We start from the raw sequence: 24,487 nt of genomic DNA, 5'->3' as shown, positions 1-24,487 counted from the left end.
TGTATGGAAACCAATTTGACAATAAATTTCATATACTGACAAAAAAAGAGGGAAGTATATAGCAATCCTGGCCTTCCTAAAAAAGGAAGAAAGTTCTCAAATACACAACCTGAGAGCTGAATACACCTCAAAGAGCTGGAAAAAGAACAGCAAATAAAACCTCAAACCAGCATAAGACAAAGACAGGAAATAATAAAGATGAGAGCAGAAATCAATGCTATCAAAATAAAACAAAACAGAACAGATCAATGAAACCAGGAGCTGGTTCTGTGAAAGAATTAACAAAATTGATAAACCTCTAGCCAGTGTGATCAAAAAGAAAAAGGAAAGGACCCAAATAAATAAAATCAAGAATGAAAAAGGAGAGATCACAACCAACACAGCAGAAATAAAAACAATAATAAGAGAATATTATAAGAAATTATAGGCCAATAAAATGGAAAATCTGGAAGAAATGGACAAATTCCTAGACATATAAACTACCAAAACTGAAATAGGAAGAAATAGACAATTTTAACAGACCCACAACCAGTAAATAAATTGAATTAGTCATCAAAAATCTCGCAAAAAATCAGAGTCCAGGGCCAGATGGCTTTCTAGAGGAATTCTACCAAACATTTAAAGAAGAGTTAACACCTATTCTTTTGAAGCTGTTCCAAAAAATGGAAATGGAAGTAAAACTTCCAAACTCATTCTATGAAACCAGCATTACCTTGATTCCAAAACCAGACAAAGACCCCACAAAAAAGGAGAACTACAGACCAATTTCCCTGATGAACGTGGATGCAAAAATCCTCAACAAGATACTAGCCAACAGGATCCAACAATACATTAAAAGCATTATTCGGGGCGCCTGGGTGGCGCAGTTGGTTAAACGTCCGACTTCAGCTCAGGTCACGATCTCGCGGTCCGTGAGTTCGAGCCCCGCGTCGGGCTCTGGGCTGATGGCTCAGAGCCTGGAGCCTGTTTCCGATTCTGTGTCTTCCTCTCTCTCTGCCCCTCCCCCGTTCATGCTCTGTCTCTCTCTGTCTCAAAAATAAATAAACATTAAAAAAAATTTAAAAAAAAAAAAAGCATTATTCACCATTGTAAGTGGGATTTATACCTGGGATACAGAGCTGGTTCACTATCCACAAATCAATCAACGTGATACATCACATTAATAAAAGAAAGGGCCAGAACCACATGATCCTCTCAATAGATGCAGAGAAAGCATTTGACAAAATACAGCATCCTTTCTTGATAAAAACTCTAAATAAAGTAGGGATAGAAGGATCATACCTCGAGATCATAAAAGCCATACATGAAAGACCCACCACTAATTATCATCCTCAATGGGGAAAAACTGAGAGCTTTCCCCCTAAGGTCAGGAACAAGACAGGGATGTCCACTCTCGCCACTATTATTCAACATAGTATTGGAAGTCTTAGCCTCAGCAATCAGACAACACAAATGAATAAAAGGCATCCAAGTTGGCCAGGAGGAAGTCAAACTTTTACTCTTCACAGATGACATCATACTCTATATGAAAAACCCAAAAGATTCCACCAAAAAACTGCTACAACTTATCCATGAATTCAGCAAAGTTGAAGGATATAAAATCAATGCACATAAATTGGTTGCATTCCTATACATCAATAATGAAGCAACAGAAAGACAAACAAGGAATATATCCCATTTACAATTGCACCAAAAACCATAAAATATATAGGAATAAACATAACCAAGATGTGGAAAATATATAGACTGACAACTATAGAAAGCTTATGAAAGAAATTGAAGAAGACACCAAAAAATGGAAAAACATTCCATGCTCTTGGATTGGAAGAATAAACATTGTTAAAATGTTGATACTACCCAAAGCAATCTACCTATTCAATGCAGTCCCTATCCAAATAACACCAGCATTCTTCACAGAGCTACAAAAAAACAATCCTAAAATTTTTATGGAACCAGAAAAGACCCCAAATAGTCAAAGCAGTCTTGAAAAGGGAGACTGAAGCTGGAGGCATCACAATCCCGGACTTCAAGACATATTACAAAGCTGTAATCATCAAGACTCTATGGTACTAGCACCAAAACAGACACTCAGACCAATGGAATGGAACAGAGAACTCAGCAATGGACCCACAAATGTATGGCCAACTAATCTTTGGCAAAGCAGGAAAGAATATCCAATGGAATAAAGACGGTCTCTTCAGCAAGTGGTGCTGGGAAAACTGGACAGCGACATCCAGAAAAATGAACCTGGAACACTTTCTTACACCATACACAAAAATAAACCCAAAACAGATGAAAGACCTAAATGTAAGACAGGAAATCAAAACCCTAGAGGAGAAAGCAGGCAAAAACCTCTTTGACCTCATCCACAGCAACATCTAACTCAACATGTCTCTAGAGGCAAGGAAAACAAAAGCAAAAATGAACTCTTGGGACCTCATAAAAATAAAAATCTTCTGCTCAGCGAAGGAAATAATCAGCAAAACCAGAAGGCAACCGACAGACTAGGAGAAGATATTTGCAAATGACATATCAGATAAAGGGTTAATACCCAAAATCTATAAAGAATTTATCAAACTCAACATCCAAAAAACAAATAATCCAGTGAAGAAATGGGCAAAAGACATGAATAGACACTTCTCCAAAGAAGACATCCAGATGGCCAACTAACACATGAAAAGATGCTCAACATCACGCATCATCAGGGAAATACAAATCAAAACCACCTCACACCTGTCAGAATGGCTAACATTAACAACTCAGGTAATGACAGATGTTGGCGAGGATGCAGAGAAAGAGGATATCTCTTGCACTGCTGGTGGGAATGCGAACTGGTGCAGCCACTCTGGAAAACAGTATGGAGGTTCCTCCAAAAAATTAAAAATAGAACTACCCTACAACCCAGCAATTGCACTACTAGGTATTTATCCAAGGGATGCAGGTGTGCTATTTTGAAGGGGCACATGCACCCCCATGTTTACAGCAGTGCTATTGACAATAGCCAAAGTATGAAAAGAGCCTACTGGGCTGATGGCTCGGAGCCTGGAGCCTGTTTCCGATTCTGTGTCTCCCTCTCTCTCTGCCCCTCCCCCGTTCATGCTCTGTCTCTCTCTGCCCCCAAAATAAATAAAACACGTTGAAAAAAAATTAAAAAAAAAAAAAAAAGAAAAGAGCCTAAATGTCCATCAATGGATGCATGGATAAAGAAGATGTGGGGTGTGTGTGTGTGTGTATATATATATAATGGAGTATATATAATGGAGTATATATAAAGATGGGAGTGTGTGTGTGTATAATGGAGTATTACTCGGCAATCAAAAAGAATAAAATCTTGCCATTTGCATCTACATGGATGGAACTGGAGGGTATTAGGCTAAGTGAAATTAGAGAAAGACAAATATCATATGACTTCACTCATATGACAAATTTAAGATACAAAACAGATGAGCATAAGGGAAGGGAAGCAAAAATCATAAAAACAGGGAGGGGGACAAAACACAAGAGACTCTTAAATATGGAGAACAAACAGAAGGTTACTGGAAGGGTTGTGGGGGGCGGTGATGGGCTAAATGGGTAAGGGGCATTAAGGGATCTACTCCTGAAATCACTGTTGCACTATATGCTAACTATCTTGGATATAAATTAAACAAATTGGTTTTTTTAATAAGATTTTATTTTTAAGTAATCTCTACACCCAATGTGGGGCTCAAACTTACAACCCTGAGATCAAGAGTCTCACAGTCTACTAAGCCAGCCAGGCACCCCATATGATTTCATATTTTTCTTGATTGAAAGGGAGACTCATTTTGTTTCTATCATATAAATGAAACTAAAATGTAGCGTGATTTTAGGCCACCGATGAGAAAAAGAAAAGAGAATTCCTTGTGGTCATGACAATGGACTTCAAAACATAAAATCTTTGCATATAACACTTGGTCGTAAAGTGAGAAATATTTATATGGTCCAAAAAAAAAAAAAGTTTGTTCATTCATTTTCAGGTTTAGAGTCAGCATTTGAAAAACCAAATGGACTTGATTGTGGTTTCAGAACCGAATGAAAATGTTAATACCCTCAACAATGACTAAAATTATCCTTAAAAAAAGAGAGATGAAGTCAGTGAGGAAAGTTGGATGGATGGGGCGGCAGCCCACCCAAAAAAGCATGAGAACCAGAGCTCTAAGTATGCTATTAGTAATCGCAAAAACAGCCAATAGAGTAACTAAAAATAAAAGCAAGGAAAAAAACAAGAACAATATAATAACTTACCTAACGTGAAAATATGTACCCCCAGATGGTACATTTTATATTTTACGTAGATATATGAAAATTCCATGACAGTGACTATCTTCGGGGCAAAGGAGAGAGCTTGGGATGCGGGTGAACGGGAATGAAAAAATGCATCCATATAAACCTACACCTTGTGCATGCCAGGCATTAGAGCGTGTCCGTGCTGCTGGAGGAGCTCCCACCAGCTTCCGAGGGCGGACTGTATACATCTCTTCCCAACTCTGTACTCAGTAACATCATGTTGGTAATTCAAAACCAGCCATGGTGAGACTATTTACAGCAGAGAGATCGGCAGACACTACAAATCTAGGCACCATCCCCCTCTTCAACCCAATCTTTTTATTAAACACACCACTACCTCAAAGCCCCTATTCTTCCTTCCTTACCAGTGACTCTTAACCAGCGACAAGGGAGGCTTGAACATTTTTTCCAGGTGATCGTTACTGTGAGCCCTACGTAGCCCCCACCTGATATCCATCATTCTATGCCCTTCGAACAGTTCGTGTCAATTTGGCAATGGGTCAAAAGCTTTAAAAGCTAGTTTCATCTGAACGGGTAATCCCAGTTCTTGTCATTTGTTCCAAGGAAATATCTCAAATATGGAAAATGCTCTCTATACAAAGAAGTTTATCTAAACACTTTTTTATCCAAGTCTATTTTAACAATAACAAATAGGAAACAACCTACGTAGTGAAAGTAGTAGAAAGGAAATGGTTAAACTGATAATACATACAGCATCTAAAATTATATTGAGGGGGGCGCCTGGGTGGCTCAGGTGGTTATGCACCTGACTCTTGATACTGGTTCAGGTCATGACCTAATGGTCATGAGATCAAGCCCCGCATCGGGCTGCATGCTAAGCATGGAGCCTGCTTAAGTTTCATTCTCTCTCTCACTCTCTCTCTCTCTGCCTCTGTCTCTCTCTCTCTCTCTCTCTCTCTCTCTCTCTCTTCCCCTCCCCCCCGCCCCTCTCCCTGGCTCATGCTCTCTCTCTAAAAATAAAATAAAACAAATAATTTTATATTGATGTAGACTTTTTAATAACATGAAAAACAGTTGCGATTGGTTTTTTAAAAGGATACCTATAAAATATTAGGAGAATGACAAAGAGGAAATCATGACATAAACCTTCATCTTTTATGGTGAATAGTGGATTGAGACTGTCTTCAGTTGATAAACTAAGAAATAAAATACAATTATGTTGTTTTAACTATAAAGATAATTACCAGAAAAACTTAAAAAACAAAAAACAAGACAAAAGAAATTTCTCTGGGGATGGGGAAAATCAAGTCAGGACATTGTTTATTTCTGTTATAAACTCATCCGACAACTTGATTTGTTGCCATATGCACTTTCTACCTCAATACAGAAATTATAAAATTCAATACATGCAGACAAAGCACAGACTGTCTGCAACATACATGTTTAACAAAGGCTCGTGGAGGTCAGGAAGGAAACAATGGAGGGGCCAAGCCATGAGGGACAAACACAAAAGAATACATACAGTGCTGACAAATGAAGTTATGTTCAACCTAAGTAGTTATCATGCCTTCAAATTAAAAAGAGTTACCATTTTCCTTTATCAGGTTTGCCAAAGTCTTAAAAATTGATTCTACGCCGCGAAAGGGAAATAGGCACTCAAATTATCACTGGGAATGTCCACTGCTACCTTTGCACAAGGCAATTAGGCAGAGATGAAAGAATATTGACTAAGCAATTTCATTCCTAGGATTCATCCTAATGGGGTAGTCGAAAGGTAGACAAAGATACATACAAGGAAGGTCACCACTCTGTTGTTTTCACAACAAAAGAATTGGATACACCCTCAACGCCCACCAGTGGAGAAGTGGCTAAACAGAATACCATTTAAAAGCTCTTAGTGAAAGGCCATTTCGTGCTGAAAGCATTTTCCAAGATGTGTGTCTATAATGCAGACGTATCCACAACGTATGGGTATGTACACATTGATCCCAATTTATAGTATTTCACTTAAATAGGTACCTGCATGGAGATTTCAGGAGAGATGTTGTCTGAAACTTTTTGTCTTTCAGTAAGTATTTGTGGAGTACTACTATGTACTAGACCATAGAATATAATGAAAGGGTCTCTGGCGAACAAAGGGACAGATTCAGGCAGGAAAAGTGGGTCCCAGGGTTAAGTGGAGGTTGCTCTGGCACACAAAGGGGGGCCCGTGCTTAACGAGTCCTCAGACCTGGGGAGGCTTCTGCAAGCAATTCTAAGTGGAGGCCTGAAGGAGAAGCAGGAGCCAGCCATGAGGACAAGGGTAAGAAAAGAATTACCTAGGGCAGGGAGAAGTTAGGGTTTTTTCCCCATTCTTCCTTCTTTATGCTTATCTCATTTGTTTGAATTCTTAGAAAGGCTAGTTCTTGTACCACAAAAATTCTTTCTGCAAAAGCGAACCAATGTATAGTTGACGTCTTGCTTCCGGTGTTCACTAGGCCACTGTCCTAGGCAGGCCTTACCACTGCCCCCACTGCCCCCCATCACCGGCCATGACCTATCGGGTCAGCAGTAGGCACTTGACCCAGACATGATCAAATCACTAACTGGCTGGAAGTGCCCAAGGTGGCCTGGCACAGGAAGCCCTCTTTCATGGTAGCGATGTTTGCACAACATTGTAAATTATACAACTAAATGCCACTGAATGGGTCACTTTAAAATTGGCATAATGGTCAGTGTTATGTTATAGATATTTTACCACAATTTCAAAAATTAAAATAAGAAAAGCCAATTGCAAATGTGTGTGTGTGCATGTGTGTGCATGCACGTCTATGCACTCAACAAATAAATGTCGGTAGTACATATAAACCATAAATTACAAGAAAAACATTAGATTCTAATAGATTGATGGGCAAATTATACGAACAAGCAATTCACAAGAATATATAAAAGCTGGAGGCAAAACTGGAAAGTTGTTCACCTTCTGTAGTAACTGACAAAATGGCAGTCACAAAAAAATCCTTAGGTATCATTTTATACCTACTAAATTAACATAAGAAGGAAGAAAGGACAGAAAGAAGGAAGGAGGAGGGAAGGAAGAAGGGAAGAAGAATTAGAGGAGGAAAGGAGGGAGAAAGGGAGGGAGGAAAAAGAAGGCAATCAGTAGCCACGGTGAGACTGAGATTGAATGGATTCTGTTTCTTCTTCCTCAGTTTCCTTCTCTGAAAATGGAAATAATAGCCAGCTACCTGTGGGAGAAGTAGCTGGCTGTCTTCCCAGTAAGGTCCTCCCTTGCACCTCGCTGAAGAAAGTGGTCACTGAGAGGCAGATGAAGGCCCTTCTGCCCCTCCCCCCTGCATGATGGCTGATGCTTCATCAGGCATCTTGGGTCATGATGCAAACGTGAAGATGGAAATATGGAAACTTCAGGCCAAGTCTGGCAGAGCATAAGCTAGAAAGAGCCTGGAAACCTCTCCTACGGCTGTGGACCACTTACCTCCAGACATCTACATGGGAAAAAAATTAAGCGCTCTCTGTTGAAGACACTGTTATTTCTAGTCTCTGTTCCTTGAAGTTGTGTGCAATTATTTTATTTTTAGGCGAGCTGAGTGTAGCAGTGGGAGGGAAGAAGCAACAAAGAAATATGTAGATGGCCGTGATCAACGGATGGTAAACACCACTGCACTCAGACCAGCCCAGCCAGTTGTGTATAATTCTTAACTGAGAAGCTTCCTCTTCAGTTTGTTACAAGGATCAGATGTGATGAGGTTTGTATAATATGGCACAGTGCCCGCTGCAACCTAAGCACCCATGGGAGTACTATTTCTTATCCCTGAATAAGGGTATCAACTAAATGTCTAAAATTTCTCCATAATCACAAATCAAATACACACAGCATAAGTTCTTAAGTACTTTCAGAGTTATCAAATGTGTGCAAAAGCATTTACTGCTTAATATTCCACTAACATTAAAACACCTTGGCCTCAGATGAAAAACCACCCAAATGGGAAAAGAAATTACTTGTTTTCTGAAATAGATTGACTATTTGGGTGTTGGGTGCCATGTTGGGTGGTGGGGAGGGGAGTTCAGTGGTATAGACAGATTATGAGGATTTGGGCATTCACATCTGCATGCTATAAATGGGCTTACAGTACATGTTATTAAGAGGACACCCAACATTAACTCAAATTTAATAGATCACAGATATTCTCCTTGTATTCTCTAGGGTTTCAGCCAAGTTTCATAAGGAAAAGTTTTCATAAAAAAGGGGACAGAATGTTCCATAGAGATAGATATGAGGTACATTACAGATAGAACTTGTAATCTCGAGTCTGAAATGGAGTGTTGGAAAAGCTGAGTTGGCATCTTCTATTGTTTCCCTAAATCATTCTGAATCCATTCTAACCTAGGAAGAGGAGGGATAATCAGTTGGACCAACTCAAGAAGAGAAGGAATAACATGGTGAAGAATGTTTCCCACCCCTTACCATCAGCTCCTTAAAAACTACAATGGGAAAGTAACCCATGACCTAGCTTCAAGAAATCTGTAAAAGGGGTGCCTGCCTGGCTCACTCTAGGAGCTTACAACTCTTGATCTCAGGGTTGTGATGTTGAGCCCCATGTTGGGGCTTTATTTTACTTAAAAAATAAAACCTTTAAATAAATAAATAAACAAACAAAATATCAGTAAGAACTGACACGCTGAGGGTCTACTCTGAAATTCAAAAGGCTCACGTGGCATTCAAGCTTCATTAAAATAAATTCCAGGGCACTGATGGACTTTTTATTCCATTGCATTTTGCTATACTGAATTTTTTAGCCAGAAATAATTGAGCCATGTTAGAGCTTTTTAAAACTGAACGTGCTTGTATGTGTGTATGATGTAATTGATTTTGCAATATCATCAGTATGAAGAGGGAACTTTTCATATTCCATGTGCCTTCAGTCAAGTACAAATGGTCAAACTCCTACCTCCCCAACCCCCACTCCAAAGCAGGAAAAGTACATCCAGATCTATGCTGCCCGTCGGAGTTTCTTACCTCTGTATAGTCCTTGGAAAGCTTTCCAGTTTCAGGCTCTTTCGCTCACTCTTAACACAGCCAAGTGTCACACAGCAGTTAGACCGTTGGTGGCCCCAGGAGGGGCTTCTGGACTTACCTGCCTAAGAAGCCCGGCCCCCTCGTCTTCTCCTCCTCTTTTGGCTCAGTTCTGTGAGTGGAATTCTTTAAGGAGCAACCTTGTGGTGTGGGCAAGTGAGTGACATCCAGGTTACACCCCCTTTTCTGTAGCCCTTCACCCAATCCTTTTTTAAAGGGGAAATTACGTCTCTCATTGAGATTAAAGAAGGCTGCCAAATCTTGGAGGAAAATAACAGTTTTCAGGGAGGCCATGGGAACTTCTGGAAAACCAGGGCTCTAGGTGAGGGGCAGAAGGAAGCTTTGTCCTTTCAAACCTTTTCTCACAGCCATCACTGCTTAGAAGTAAAGAGGCAAAGCCTGGTGATCCATGTACACGTAGCATATTTTTAGATAGTTGTTGAGAAGGGCAGTGATGTCCTGAGAAACTTGAAATTATCCAGTGACCTTGGCTTTTATGGATTTAAACTAACATTTACATATGGCTTTTGTCTGTTCTTTCCTTCAGGCAATGTTACCGGATAAGTAGCAGGTCCATGCCCCATGCTTTACACTTCCTTTCCACAACCCAGAGAATGGAGATCACTAATCCCCCATTTTGGCAGTGAGCAGAACAACTTGGTCTCCTGCCTGGGGACACACAAGATAAAGTATCAGAATTGGAAGTCAAAGATGTCAACTATCATTCTTAGGCTCAAACTGCTTTAATCTCTGAAAATTTTCGAGCAGCTAATTGTGCCTTAAGTTGTGCTAGACAAGTCATGACACTGATACAGAAGGTGATATGGAACCTTCCTCGGGTCTGAGCCATGACACTTCCATGCGCACCCATCAACCCCGCTACCAAGCAGGGCAGGAGGGAGCTGAAGAACCCAGAGATATGTCCAAAAGGCAATTTTGGATTTGGTCAAATACTCTGAAATCTTAAGAACTAGATGCTATGTAGAAAGTGCCTTGAGGCGCCTGGCTGGCTCAGTCACAAGAGCATGCGACTCTGGATCTTGGGGTTGTGAGTGTAAGTCTCACATTGGAGGTAGAGTTTACTTAAAAAAAAAATGAGGGGCGCCTAGATGGTTCAGTTGGTTAAGCGTCTGACTTGTCTCAGGCCACGATCTCACAATTTATGAGTTCAAGCCTCACATCCTGCTCTGTGCTGACGGCTCAGAGCCTGGAGCCTGCTTCAGATTCTGTGTGTGTTTCTTTCTCTGCCCCTTCCTCTCTCTCTCTCTTTCTCAAAAATAAATAAACATTAAAACCATGTTTTTTTAAAGGTGCCTTGTAAACTGTAAAGCACTGTACCAATGGTAACAATGCTTAATTCCACTGGTCTAGTTACCTTGAAGATTATGATTAACCTGGATAACTAAATAGTTATCTAAATAGTTGATGACACATATTTTACTCTACAAAACTGGCTCTTAAGAGTTTGACAATCCAGGAGGCTTAGAAATGACTTCAGGGCTGACAGACCCAGAGAGTATCAGGGAAGACGTGTCTGGCAGACTCCTGTCTGGCAGGCTGTTTTCCAGAACTTTCTCGAGTCTTCAAATCTCTTTCTCCAGTTCCTGCAGCACAATGTGCATCCAGCAAACAGTCGCTGATGATATGTTGCCACACTTCATTCCACAGGGCTTAACAACACATAGAGCCACATGGGGCCAGCCCTCTGTCCAGGGAACATTACCCTTTCTTTCCCACCTGGAGTGGAGATTCATGAGAAAGTTCCTAATCTTATAAAGCTTAGCCCCAGCCAAGGAAAAAACATGTCTGAGGAACCAGGAAGTGAAAGAATAAAATAAACATAATCCTCTTAAATTAGTTTGTGTAACTCTATTGTTTCGCTTTGGCCTGTAACTATCAATACTAAATACTACAGAATAATTTTGGACAAAGACATCTTAAAGAACAAGGAAATGGCCCAGAAGTTTATTTTCTTGCATATAATACTCACAATATTGCAGGAAAACATCAGTGTAGCGCTCCCCGTTTCTCAGTCATTTCAGTTTTTGACAATGACGACCCCACATGAGGTCGGTTCCTCTGTGACATGGTTAAGTCGTATCAAATTCCAAGGCTTATAAGTAAAATATACACGGCTTCCTGTCTCCAGGTAGCTAAGAACAATCATCCATTGACCGCCTAGCACAGGCTGACATCGAAGACAAAGCTGAACTTCTTTCACAGGCACAGAGACTGAGGCAGAACATGCGGCAGCCACGGGACCTGCCGCTATTCCTCCGATGTCCCTTCCAGGATGTATTTAAAGGAGAAAGGAGAAAACTTGTAACCGGCCCCGACATAGAACTTGTTCTGGAACTCCACCCTTGGGGGATGGGGGAGGGCAAAACCAAAAAAAAAAAAAGGCGAGATAAAAACATGTAAGCTAGAGGCTGGCCGGGAAGGGAAGAAGCGGGCATTTGTAAAATCAAGCACAGGGTCAGGAAGGTGGGCCAGGGAAGACACTCAGGTTGGTGGCCACTACAGGGATCCTCTGAGGCTTATAAAAATCCTTCTCTTGCCTCCCGGTCACACTTTTCCTTTCCTATCCCACCCCACTTCCTCCAGGCCCCTGCCACCAGCCTCTCAGACCACGGCAGAGCCACCCTCCCCCCGGCTCCCACAAGCAGGGAAGCGTTCGCTGTGAAGTCTTATCTCACGAGCTAGTGATGAGAGAATGTTTCACGAGGTTCCACGTGGTTTTTCTTCTCCATCCTCATCTTAACCATGGGACTTACGCTATTTCACAATACCCAGGACCCTGACTTAACGTTCTCGTAACTTACATCGCAGACATCACGCATGATCATTCACGCTTGATTATGTTACAGGGTTCATTTCCTTAAGGACGTGGGGAGAGCCGATGTCATAACCTGAGGCAGGGGCGCTGTGATTCCCTCCACTCCATACACGGAGTATGTAAAAACTTTTCTTTATGAACAGCGTGCACAGAAGGAGGTAGAAAGCATCGGTGAGAGCTAAAGACAGTCTCTGTGGTTTAAGGGTATGAGCACACACTCAAAATTCTTGGACAACCTATGACTTGTTAGAAAAACAGGAGCTTCAACAAATGTTTTCATATTTGTAAGCCTAGTGAGGGCTCATAGTCTCTGGACACATCTGCGGATGTCAAGGGCCTCCTGTGAGTGCCTTCCTCCTTCCAGGTACCCTTCTTCTGTTCCCACTTTGTAGAGGTTAGTAGCCTGTATTTCTGGTATAGTTCCTGCACTCAGCACCAAGGGCCTAATGTCCCAGATTCACTAAGTATGCCGCTGTGAGACTATCTCAGATCTGTCATCTTACCAATACTTGAAGTGTTCCTTATCTTGAAGCTAGTTGTGATATAATAAATGAACTCTTAGAAGAGAACAAGTAAGGGGCGCCTGGGTGGCTCAGTCAGTTAAGCATCTAACTTTGGCTCTAGTCATGATCCCACAGTTCGTGAGTTTGAATCGGGCTCTCTGCTGTCAGCGCAGAGCCTGCTTTGGACCCTCTATCCCTCTCTCTCTCTCTGCCCCTCCTCTACTCTCTCTCTCTCTCAAAAATAAATAAACATTTAAAAAGTAATAATAAAAATAAAAGAGAATGAGTAAATGGGAACTAACATTAATCCTAGGGCAGCCATCATATGTGTATACACATACACACAGGCACACACATACACACACCTCATCATGTAATATTAAGCCAACAGGGGACTCAAACTGGGTCAGGATGTGACCTCAGCTGGCTGGTCCTATGGCCCATCATCTCTCTCTAGAGCACACAGAGCCTCCCCAGTGCAGCCACGCTCACCAGTGTAGTCGCAGGGCGTGCAGGAACGCAGAGAGACCCTCCATGATCAGAAGGATGGCTACCGTCAAAACAGCAAATATGGCAAAAATGATAAAGACTCCAATGAGTCCTCCCCAGCCTCGCACGCGAAGGCCAATGTTCATCACCATGGTCCAGAGCACTTCAGACAATTCTGTAAGAGCAAGAGAAACCTTCTCAACCACAGAGTTTATGTGGCAAGTGCAGGGTTTTTTCATGCCATATACCTGGGTCTGCACACCCTAGAATCCCAACACTGTGCTCTTCAGGTAGAAAACTCAGGCACATGTGCCCTGGGGCACCTGTATGAGACTGTCTAGGGCAGTGCTCACAATAGAGGAGTTTCTGTCATGACAACAAACATACGGAGGCACAGTATTCACCAGCGAAAGTGAGCAAACTACAGTTACCAGCAGCAACATGAATAAATCTGAGCAACAAAATGTTACACCAGAGAAGCGAAACACAACAGAATGCGTAGAATGTGATTTGATATGGACTGCATGTTTGTGTCCCGCCCACCCTCCAATTCCTATGTTGAATCCCTACCCACCACAGTGAGGGTATTTGGAGAAGGGGCCTTTGGGAGGTGATTAAGGGTTGATGAGGTCATAAAGGTGGGGCCCTCATGATGGAATTAGTGCCTTTATAAGAAGAGACCCCAGAGAGCTTGCTCACACTCTCCCTTTCGGGGAGATACTACCATTACATTGTTGGGTTGAGACTGGAAGTCACCCAGCCAAAAGGTCAAAGTGGCAGGGCCCAGAGAGATAAAGACCTGTCACTTGCAAGTGGATATTTGGACACGATGAGAAGAGAGACATGTGAGGGCACAAGGGGGAGTATCTGCACCCATGCTGTGCCCTGTCCCCCAGCCCTGGCTTTCTGCTGGAGTAACACAATGGGAAAGTGTGTTAATTTCCAGTGTTTCACTCTCACCTCCTCCTTGTACCCCCATCTGGGTGATTTTTGAAGCATGTATCCAAATACAGCCTCCCTCAACTTAGGTCTCAGAACGGCACTGATGAACAGATGTGATAGAGTAAGTACATTTCCATTGTTTAAGCTGCTGAGATCCGGGGCTGGTAGTGACTGCAACACGTTCTAGCCTTGGTTGACTAACACAGCAGGCTCACTACCGGAACCACACAGGAAAGCCAAGGCACACACAGGTTAGCCTGCTTGCCTGAGTTACTGAGCTAAAAGTGGCAGAAGAGAAACTAGGACTTAAATCAGCATCTGTTTTCTGCCAAACCACCTCTTCAAGCAAGTTTGTTAGCATGAGTTGAAGATATTCCGTGGGAACTATATGTCTCAGGAAGTTCTAGAAAGATCCAATGGGTAGACCGTTCCGGGCAGCTATAAGCCATATGGATTTTCTGATGTCAAATTGCATCTTCGATGGGCATGGACTGGTCAGAGAGCACCCTCCTGTCCCATCTGGTCTCAGCCCTCTTGTGACATGACGCTTCCAAACCACAACTGGGATCAGAGCTAAAGGCTGACATTAAACACCACTTGACCACACGAAGCTCAGAGATCCACTTCAGGGCCCTGGGAAACCACCTCACATGAGTGCATGTCAATGCACAAGCAAACACAGGCAGGTGCTTGTGGATGTATGCATCCAAACACCTGTGTGCACACAAGTAAAGTGTATGTGTGGGAGTTGATGTAAGGAAATGAACACAGCCCAAGCCGCGAAGGCTAACAGTGAGTACTTGCATTTCTGCTAAAAATCAAGAAGCAGGCTCACTTTCCTTGCTTTGGTTTCTACCCATCTAGCACACACTTTGGCCTGATCTCTCACACATTGTGCTCAGGGCTGGGAATGCAGGGGTGGAAATCAGGGTCAATGCCTTTCAGGAGCTCACAGTCCAGTATGGACACAGGCCAATCAGGACTGAACTGCAATCAGTGTTAGGAGGGGGCACTCCCAGAACCCAGGGAAAGGGCACCTGCCAGACTGGGGATCAGGGAGGAAGATTCCCAGGAGAGGTGCCATTTGCATGAGCTCTGAAGGAGGAATTAGAAATCAAGTGAGGAGAAAGCTAAGGAAGAAAGGAAGATTTCAGGAAAGGGGGCTGCAGGGCCAACACAGAGAGGCCCAGAGCTCGTGGCAGCCTCAGGAGCCTCAGTGCAGGTCCTGGTGGCCACTGCCTATGAAATGGGTGGGTACCAGGGGCTGGTGGGGCATTAAGGGCAATACCAAGGGACGAGACTGGAAAATCAGGCAGGGATCAAGAAGGATCTTACAAAGTAACTTGATGAGTTAGGATTCCAGACTTAAGTAACCCCTGGGGATGGAATCATGACCAAAATTGGGCTTAGCATGACCCTGTGAGGTGGTGAGTACCGCTGGTGGGGGGGGGGGGTGCAGGTCAAGGGTCAGCCAACTGGCCTATTTCCCACCAATGCTCACAATCAAGGCAGGCCTTCTCTCAAAGTGAACCCCCCAAAGATGGCCATGTTCTAATCTTAAGAAAAAGCTATATGGCAAAAAGGGATTAAGAATGGATTAAGCAGGGGCACTTGGATGGCTCAGCCAGGTAAGCACCTGACTCTTGATTTCGGCTCAGGTCACGATCTGACAGTTCATGAGTTCGAGCCCCAAGTTGGGCTCTGCACTGACAGCGTGGAGACTGCTTGGGATCCTCTCTCCCCCTCTCTCTCTGCCCCCCACCTCAACTCATGCTCTTATGTGCCCTCTCTTTCTCTCTCTAAATAAATAAATAAACTTAAAAAAAAAAAAAAAGGAATGGATTAAGCAGACAGGATTAAAGTGAAGGGGTGCTGAGATAAGGAGATCATCCTGGATTATCCAGGTAGGCCCAAGGTAACCACATAGTCCTTAGAAGAAGAAACCAAAGGAGTCAGAGCGAGAGAAAATAGGGACATGATGAATGAAGCAGGAATCAGACTGATGAGCCCAAGAGCCAAGAAATGCAGGCGGCCTCTAAAAATAGAAATGGCAGGGAAATGGATTCCCCCCTAGAGCTTCTAGAAAGAACCCAGCCCTGCTGACATCTTGGTTCTACAACTCCAGAACTCTAAGACAGTATATCTGCATTTGTTTTGAGCTGCTAAACGGGGGCAATTTGTTATAGCAGCAACAGGAAACTGACACAGAGGCTAACTACTCCAGTAACATAAAGTCAGACCTACAGAAAAAGTCACTTCTTCCTAAGAAAAACCAACAATTCTTTGGGCAAACATGCCGTAAATAACCCAGAGAAGGCACTTCTCCAAACAAGCGCTTTGCTTCTGTTTCCCAGGGGAGATCTGATCGTGACCCCGAGGGCAGCTCACTCACGTGCATGAGCCAGGCTGAGGGCCCAGAGCCGGAGGTAAGAGGCTGTGTTTGAAATGCAGCCCAGGCAGTACTCGATCGTGTGGATGGCTTGATGCACAAAGATGTCTCCAAAGTTGAACTGAAAGAGAGAATTTTTTATTCTATTTCATTAAGTATTTCCTCCATGAAAGGTCTTACTAATGATACACCGATGAATAAAACATGTGCTCCGCTCTTAAGGCACTTCCAGTCGAACTAGGGGAAAACAAATATTAATATGCTCGTAGAGAGAGAGTTAGCAGCGCAAAGTAGGGTACAGTGTGTGTGCAGGAACATTTCCCAGAAGTAGCTGAAAGAAATTTAAAGAAGAAGAGAGACCGGTCGGTAAGGTGTCACAGGAGGTGAGGTCTGTGCTGGGCCGGGAAGGCTGGGGACGCATCTGGAAGTAAAAGATAAGCAAGATCATTCCTGGTGAAGAAAATGACTCCCGGTGAGGAAAAGGTGGGTGCTTGGGAACATCAGGAAGGCAAGTTCTGGGCAGGAAACAATTTGGCTGGAAGTAGGTGCTTGATTGGTGAGGACTAGAAAGGAGCCCTCAGGTGCTGAAGTTTCAGTAAAGAACAGAGTTGGGAAAATAAGTTGGAGTCAATGAGCAACCATAAACAGCATCTGAATGAAAAGTGGCCGGGGTGGGGAGGGGGAATAAAGAAGTCTTGGGGGGATGATTAATCTGGTGACAAAATGGACTAGCAAAGGCAGAGCCTTATAAGCAAAAAAGCCTGTTTGTTGACTAGCTCACTAATCTAGAGATGAAGGGGAAGAAACAGCACACACACAGCAAGAGCATGCTGTTCCCTTCACGCACTCTGATGCTGTCGGGGGAAAGGTGTGACTGGCACCATCCTGGTCCTCGGGTGGCTCGCAGCGTGGTGGGGACAGGGTGCATGGAAAAGTGCAATAATCTGGCACAAAAACAGACACATAGACCAATGGAATAGAATAGAAACCCCAGAACTAGACCCACAAATGTATGGCCAACTCATCTTTGACAAAGCAGGAAAGAACATCCAATGGAAAAAAGACAGTCTCTTTAACAAATGGTGCTGGGAGAACTGGACAGCAACATGCAGAAGGTTGAAACTAGACCACTTTCTCACACCATTCACAAAAATAAACTCAAAATGGATCAAGGACCTGAATGTGAGACAGGAAACCATCAAAACCCTAGAGGAGAAAGCAGGAAAAGACCTCTCTGACCTCAGCCGTAGCAATCTCTTACTCGACACATCCCCAAAGGCAAGGGAATTAAAAGCAAAAGTGAATTACTGGGACCTTATGAAGATAAAAAGCTTCTGCACAGCAAAGGAAACAACCAACAAAACGAAAAGGCAACCAACGGAATGGGAAAAGATATTTGCAAATGACATATTGGACAAAGGGCTAGTATCCAAAATCCATAAAGAGCTCACCAAACTCCACACCCGAAAAGCAAATAACCCAGTGAAGAAATGGGCAGAAAACATGAATAGACACTTCTCTAAAGAAGACATCCGGATGGCCAACAGGCACATGAAAAGATGTTCAGCGTCGCTCCTTATGAGGGAAATACAAATCAAAACCACACTCAGGTATCACCTCACGCCAGTCAGAGTGGCCAAAATGAACAAATCAGGAGACTATAGATGCTGGAGAGGATGTGGAAAAACGGGAACCCTCTTGCACTGTTGGTGGGAATGCAAATTGGTGCAGCCGCTCTGGAAAGCAGTGTGGAGGTTCCTCAGAAAATTAAAAATAGACCTACCCTATGACCCAGCAATAGCACTGCTAGGAATTTATCCAAGGGACACAGGAGTACTGATGCATAGGGGCACTTGTACCCCAATGTTCATAGCAGCACTCTCAACAATAGCCAAATTATGGAAAGAGCCTAAATGTCCATCAACTGATGAATGGATAAAGAAATTGTGGTTTATATACACTATGGAATACTACGTGGCAATGAGAAAAAATGAAATATGGCCTTTTGTAGCAACGTGGATGGAACTGGAGAGTGTGATGCTAAGTGAAATAAGCCATACAGAGAAAGACAGATACCATATGGTTTCACTCTTATGTGGATCCTGAGAAACTTAACAGGAACCCATGGGGGAGGGGAAGGAAAAAAAAAAAAAAGAGGTTAGAGTGGGAGAGAGCCAAAGCATAAGAGACTGTTGAGAACTGAGAGCAAACTGAGGGTTGGTGGGGGGTGGGAGGGAGGAGAGGGTGGGTGATGGGTGTTGAGGAGGGCACCTTTTGGGATGAGCACTGGGTGTTGTATGGAAACCAATTTGACAATAAATTTCATATATAAATAAAAAAAATTAAAAAAAAATAAATTTCTTACAACAGCTAAAAAAAAAAAAAAAAGAAAAAAAAAAAGAAAAGTGCAATAATCAAGACTCAGCAGTACTGTGGGAATGCAGAAAAAGGGCCTCTGACCCAGCAGGGGCCAGGGTCATACAGGGCTCTGAGGGTCTTGAGTCCGAGGGGCTAAAAGAATGGCATTGACAGAAATGGATAAATTGGAGAAGGACATTAGTGATAGGTTCAGGTGTGTTGTGTCTCCGGTGACAGCTGGCCACACAAGTAGAATCACACAGTGACAGAGGAAGAACAGGTTCAGAAGAACAGTCCGGGCTGGAAGTGAACACCTAGGACTCACCTGTGGGAGGTAAGGGGACCAGGAAGACACACGAGGGAAAGATCACAGAGCTCCCAGCCTGGGAAAAGTTCATGTGGAGGTGAGAAAGAAAGACATGGATGATGGAAAGAAGAGGTCAGAGTCCCAGAAGGAGTCACAGGGCTGCGGCCAAGGATAGAGAAATACCGAGGAAGGCACGGAGGGTGAGGTCAACCATGTCAGGAGCTCTGGAGAGGAGACAGGAGTCAATGCCTCTGACTCAGCAATGAAAACAGCTGGGAGGAGGTGAAGGGCAGGGAAGGGCAGAGAGGGGAGAGAGGCAAGGGAATGGAGGAATGAGTGGTGAAGAACGAACCCCACCCAAGGAGAGGGCTGGCTTTGTCCTGGCTCCAGGGAGGCAACCTCTAAACTCCTGACGTCTCCCACCTGAAAGAACTGTCTATGTTCTTCACGGTGAGCCCCTGGGACCACATCGGACGGTTCCTGTGGTTGGAGGGTTGAGACTTGGAGCCATGTGTTACCAGCCCAGCCTCCAGGGAGAGGATGGAGTTGGAGAGTGAGCACAACCACTGAGTTGCACGCCTACATAATGAAACCCCAATAGAGCTTTGGATGCTGGAGCTCCGGTGAGCTTCCTGGGCTGGCAATGCTGTGTGCACACCGCCACATGTTGAGGCTGGGAGACTAATGTCTCTCTAAGGACACAGAATTCTGGAATTTGGAACCCTTCCAGCGTCAGGTTCTGTCTACGCGTCTCTTCCTCCGGCTGCTTCTGATCTGTATATTTGAGCTACAGTAAAAGCCTAACTGTAAGTAAGGGTTAAACTTCATTGAATTCTGTAAGTCGTTCTATAAATCACCAACCCTGAGGGAATCTGAGGGGACCCTGAATTTGTAACTGACTGGTCTGAAGAGAGGGTGGTCCTGGGGGCCCCCAAACCTGTGGCTAGTGTCGGAAGTCTTGGGCAGACTTGGCAGTCTGCAGACCTTGACCCAGAGTTTGGCCAACACCTGGTGTAGACAGAGGTCAGAGAGGACCCTGAGGGGACAAAAGAGCCAAGCCTGTATATATGGTTGGCAATGGACGATCCACACATGATTGTACTTGGGGGAAGGGACCTACAAATGGAGCCTCAAGTTGCCCAAACAAGGGCAGCCAGTACATGGCAGAGGCAGAAGATGAACACCGAGAGGGTAAATATTGAGGGCATGGGAAGAACAGACGAGAGAGGTGGTACTGGACGGGCTGGGACTGGATGAGTCAGACGATGTGTGGGCTGGATTCTAAAACATCCCCGCAGGTCTGGCAGGCTTAGTAATATTAATAGCCACTAATATGGGTTACTTTCTGTACCTGGAATCTTCTCGGAAAAACTTGATCCAGATTTTTCATTATTTCTAATTGACTATCCATTAGTTTAAATGAATTTTTTTTTAAGTAATTAACACCACAAATGGAACTTCTTATAGCATCTCTCAGGCTTCACAGGAACCCCGTCCCCACTCCAGGATTAGAACAGAGCTCCAGTTAAAGTCCCCAGCCCGTTCAGGCTTATGGGATACTTCGGTGGTAATATAAAAACAGCCACCTGCCTTCAGCTGGGAAAATGTGGCACATTCCTGAGGGGGAGTGGCTGCTCTTGGACAGAAAGGCTCAGGGAGGGAGGAGGGAACAAAGCAATTCCTGAATTCACAGGAGAGGCAGATAACATTACAAAGATAGGTCAGCAAAGTCTCAGCAGAGCCAGGGTTGGGTTGAGACAGGAGAACAAAGAGGGGACAGCAGCTGGGCGTGCTTCTGCTGGGGAGACGGGCTGAGAATAAACAGCCTGCCTTTTACTTCTTCAGTCGGGCTAGATTCGGGCTCTGCTCTCATGGTGTGAGGGGTACTGACTGGGCACCTCATAATAAACATAGCTGACTCCCAAGGGTACGATTCTGAGTCAAGGAGGCCTCACTAGCAGGGCGCCTGGGCAGCTCAGTTGGTTAAGCGTCTGACTCTTTGATTTCGGCTCAGATCATGATCTCACAGTTCGTGGGATCGAGCCCCTCCTCAGCCTCTGTACTGACAGCGTGGAACCTGCCTGGGATTCTCTCTCTTCCACTTTCTCTGACCTTCTCCTGCAACTCACACTTGCTCGCTCGCTCTCAAAATAAATGAATATACTTTAAAAAAAAAAAAAAAAAGGAGGACCGACTAGCACTGAGGACCTTCTCTGTCAGTAAATCTGAAGGCTGATATTCACCCCACACTCACAGATACAGCAGTAACTGGGTTAAAATATTAAAACACTCCTAGATTGGCTGGTGAGTAGCTGTTGTTCTGATCCTATATGCACTCCCCCCTCCTTTGGGACCACCCCAACTTCCCATGACTTTGCAACTACAGGACTGCCACCAGCAGGGTCTCCCTGACCCTCCCAGATCTACTGCCTAAGTGCTTTCAGGTGAGCTGGTGCCCATGCCCTACTTACTGGCTGTTAAACATTTGACCATCACCCTTGGTGAGATCCCACATCTAGAATCTGTACAAACTGGGAAATCTTTGTTGGGTGTTGAATCCCACATACCTCTTCTTCATGGTCATCCTGAGCCCCGTGGCCACCTGCAGAAGCCCTCTGACCTGTGCTCATGGAAGGGCTGGAGTTGTCACCTTCAATGTCCTCGGTGGCATCTTCTTGGATCATGGATGCCTGCAGCTGTCAGCAAGGAAGGAAGTGAAGCACTAAATTCACCCTTTGAACTAGAATTACAACAATTCTACATAAAATAAAGGCTGTTGCCAAATACTGACTATGCACCAGACACTGTTCTAAACTCTCTCTATATCACTTCATTTAGCCTTTGTAACAATGTTTTCAGATACACACAATTATCACCTTACTCTTCTGAGAAGGAGATGACAGCACAGGAAGGTTAAGAAATGTACTCAAGATCATACAGCTTGTAAGGCTAGTTAGTGGCAGAGCTAGGACTCAAACTCAGGCAATCTGATTCCTGAGTATGCCCTCTTCTCCATGGTGCTCCAGAATGTGCCAAATTAATCCGTCTTTACAGTAAACCGGTGCATGTACAAGAGTACCTTTTATTGTTAAAAAATAATATGCATTGTCATAAAATTGTCCGTTGGTACCTTTGACATAATCTTGTGACCGACCTGAACAGCCGGATTTCTATAGGCAAAATTAGGGGAGATTAGTGACTGCTATGGTCTGAATATTTTGTATCCCCTCCCTAATTCATATGTTGAAATCCTAAACCCCACAGATGATAGTAGTCAAAGGTGAGGCCCTTGGGAGGTACTTAGGTCACGAGGATGGAGCCCTCACGAACAAGACTAGTGCCGTTAGAAAGGAGTCCCTACACAACTCTCACCCCTTCCACTGTGTCAGGACACAGTGAGAATGTGGCTAAGGACCAGGAAGGTGGGGGTCTCACCACAGTGAATATGCTGCAGCCTTTCATCTTGGACTTCACAGCCTCCAGCACTGAACAATAAATTTGTTGTTTATAAGCTACCCAGTCTGCGGTACTTTGTTATAGCAGCCCAAAAGGACTAAGACAATGACTTTTTCAATACTAATATAAGTTTTAAAAATAAAAAACATCACTTTATAAAAATAGCTAAGAAAAAAATTCAAAGAAAGAAAATCTAGGTATAATTAGCATGTAATTTGGCCTAGTTTTATCCCTAGGTCTGAATAGAAGATCTCTTTCAAGTCACTGTGAAACTTAATGTCCCATGTCCAAAGTGTTTCCTAGAATGATTTCATGGGGGGAGGGGGGGTATTGCAAATTAGGCATTAAGATGTCTTTGCCTTTCTTTCTTTAGTGGTTCTGCACTTACTATTTACAGAGCCATGGGCAAAGGTAAAAATGGAAGTCCATATGCCATATATTTAAATATTTAAGAGTTATAAGTCAAGCCAACAGACTCCTAAACATATCCATCCCTAAACTCTAGCCCTTTCTGGTCATTATCCTAGAATTGATTAAAATGAAGATGAATAATTTTATAGAAACATGATACTGGACTTTGTGAATCCTAGTGCCCATCTTCCCCACTTTACTAAATACCCCACTATGTTTGAGCAGAGTTCCCAGCGAAATAAAATGCACAACTCAATTTTAAATTTAGTTACTGACAACTTTCTAAAAACACATGTGCCCAAAGATATGCACAAGGATATTTACAGATTATCTGTAGTCACTAAAACTAGAAACAGGTCGAGGACTTTCAGGGAAGATGGCAGAATAGGAGGGTCCTAAGCTCACCTCATCCCATGGACACTCCTAAATAACACCCACATCAGTGTAAAGAACCCAGAAAACAACCCAAAGACTGGCAGAACAACAGACCCTCCACAGCTAAAAGTAGAGAAGAGGCCGCATCAGAAAAAGGTAGGAAGGACAAAGATGAGGTTGGGAAACAAACTGACCTATGATACTGTCTACAGGAGGGAGGGACACACAGGCATGGAGAAGGGAGAGGAGCAGACCCCACACCAGGCGCCCCACGCCTGGGGGACCCACACTGGAAGGACAAATCATCATATCATTTGGCTCTGAAAAATAGAGGGGCATAACGTAACAAGTTCTTATAATCAGTGGGGCTTGACACCTAGAACTGTAAAACTCAGCAGGCTCTGCCCAAGGAAAGTCAGGAGGTGACAGCAAACTGAGTCCCCACCCTGAAAGAAACAGCATAACAAACAGACCTGCTGAGATACAACAGAGAAGCCACAGTTTGAAAAATAGGGATATAAGGGAAGGAGATTTACTTATTAAACTCAGAACTTGTGCTGGAGGGGCAGAGACCTTTAAGAGACTTCTCCATGAACAAAAAGCTGGCATAGCCATTTCCCTCCCCATCCCCTAGCCTAGGTACACAGACACCTGCAGGAACCAGTCCAGCCAGGGAACACTCTCCATCTACCTTGTTAACAGCAACCCCACCCCACCAATGCCTCTGCATGCTTTTCTGCGGACCACAACTCCAACCTACCCCTGGCAGAAGTCCATCTAAAGCAGCACCACAAGCATGGCAGTGTGCAAGCAGCCCCCACAGAGGCCAGCACCATCCCAAAGTGATTCTTGGCCTGGGTAAAGGGGGAGATAATCACACAAACCTGTTCAAGTGTGGCCCCAGCAGTGGGCTGGGGGCAGATATTGGGCCTAACTGCAGGCCCTGCCCACCAACAAAAGCTTCCAAGGGACAACACAGGGAAAGTGTCCTGAAGTTCAGTGCCCCTGCATCTCTGGCAAATGCCTGGTGTGAACCACCTCAAGCCCAAGGTGGTCCCAGACTGGCCACAGGGACCAA

At 43.9% G+C, this 24,487-nt stretch overlaps 1 protein-coding gene across 4 annotated transcripts in view; it reads right to left on the bottom strand.

Moving 5' to 3' along the window:
- Window positions 1-11,280: 11,280 nt before the first annotated feature.
- ATP6V0A4 (ATPase H+ transporting V0 subunit a4) overlaps window positions 11,281-24,487 on the bottom strand; it is a 102,315-nt gene continuing 89,108 nt past the window's right edge. For all 4 annotated transcript variants that reach the window (XM_040471836.1, XM_040471835.1, XM_040471837.1 and 1 more), the window contains 4 exons: window positions 21,735-21,863; window positions 16,506-16,623; window positions 13,175-13,346; window positions 11,281-11,705 (listed from right to left, as the gene is read on the bottom strand). In XM_040471836.1, coding sequence (XP_040327770.1) covers window positions 11,612-11,705; window positions 13,175-13,346; window positions 16,506-16,623; window positions 21,735-21,863 — 513 coding nt within the window. In that variant the 3' untranslated portion in view covers window positions 11,281-11,611. The remainder of the gene's footprint in view (window positions 11,706-13,174; window positions 13,347-16,505; window positions 16,624-21,734; window positions 21,864-24,487) is intronic.

This window comes from Herpailurus yagouaroundi, unplaced genomic scaffold (genome assembly GCF_014898765.1).
Source record: "Herpailurus yagouaroundi ecotype Mexico unplaced genomic scaffold, PumYag 100, whole genome shotgun sequence".
NCBI classification, from domain to species: Eukaryota; Metazoa; Chordata; class Mammalia; order Carnivora; family Felidae; genus Herpailurus; species Herpailurus yagouaroundi.
This window is presented reverse-complemented; position numbering and strand designations above follow the sequence as displayed.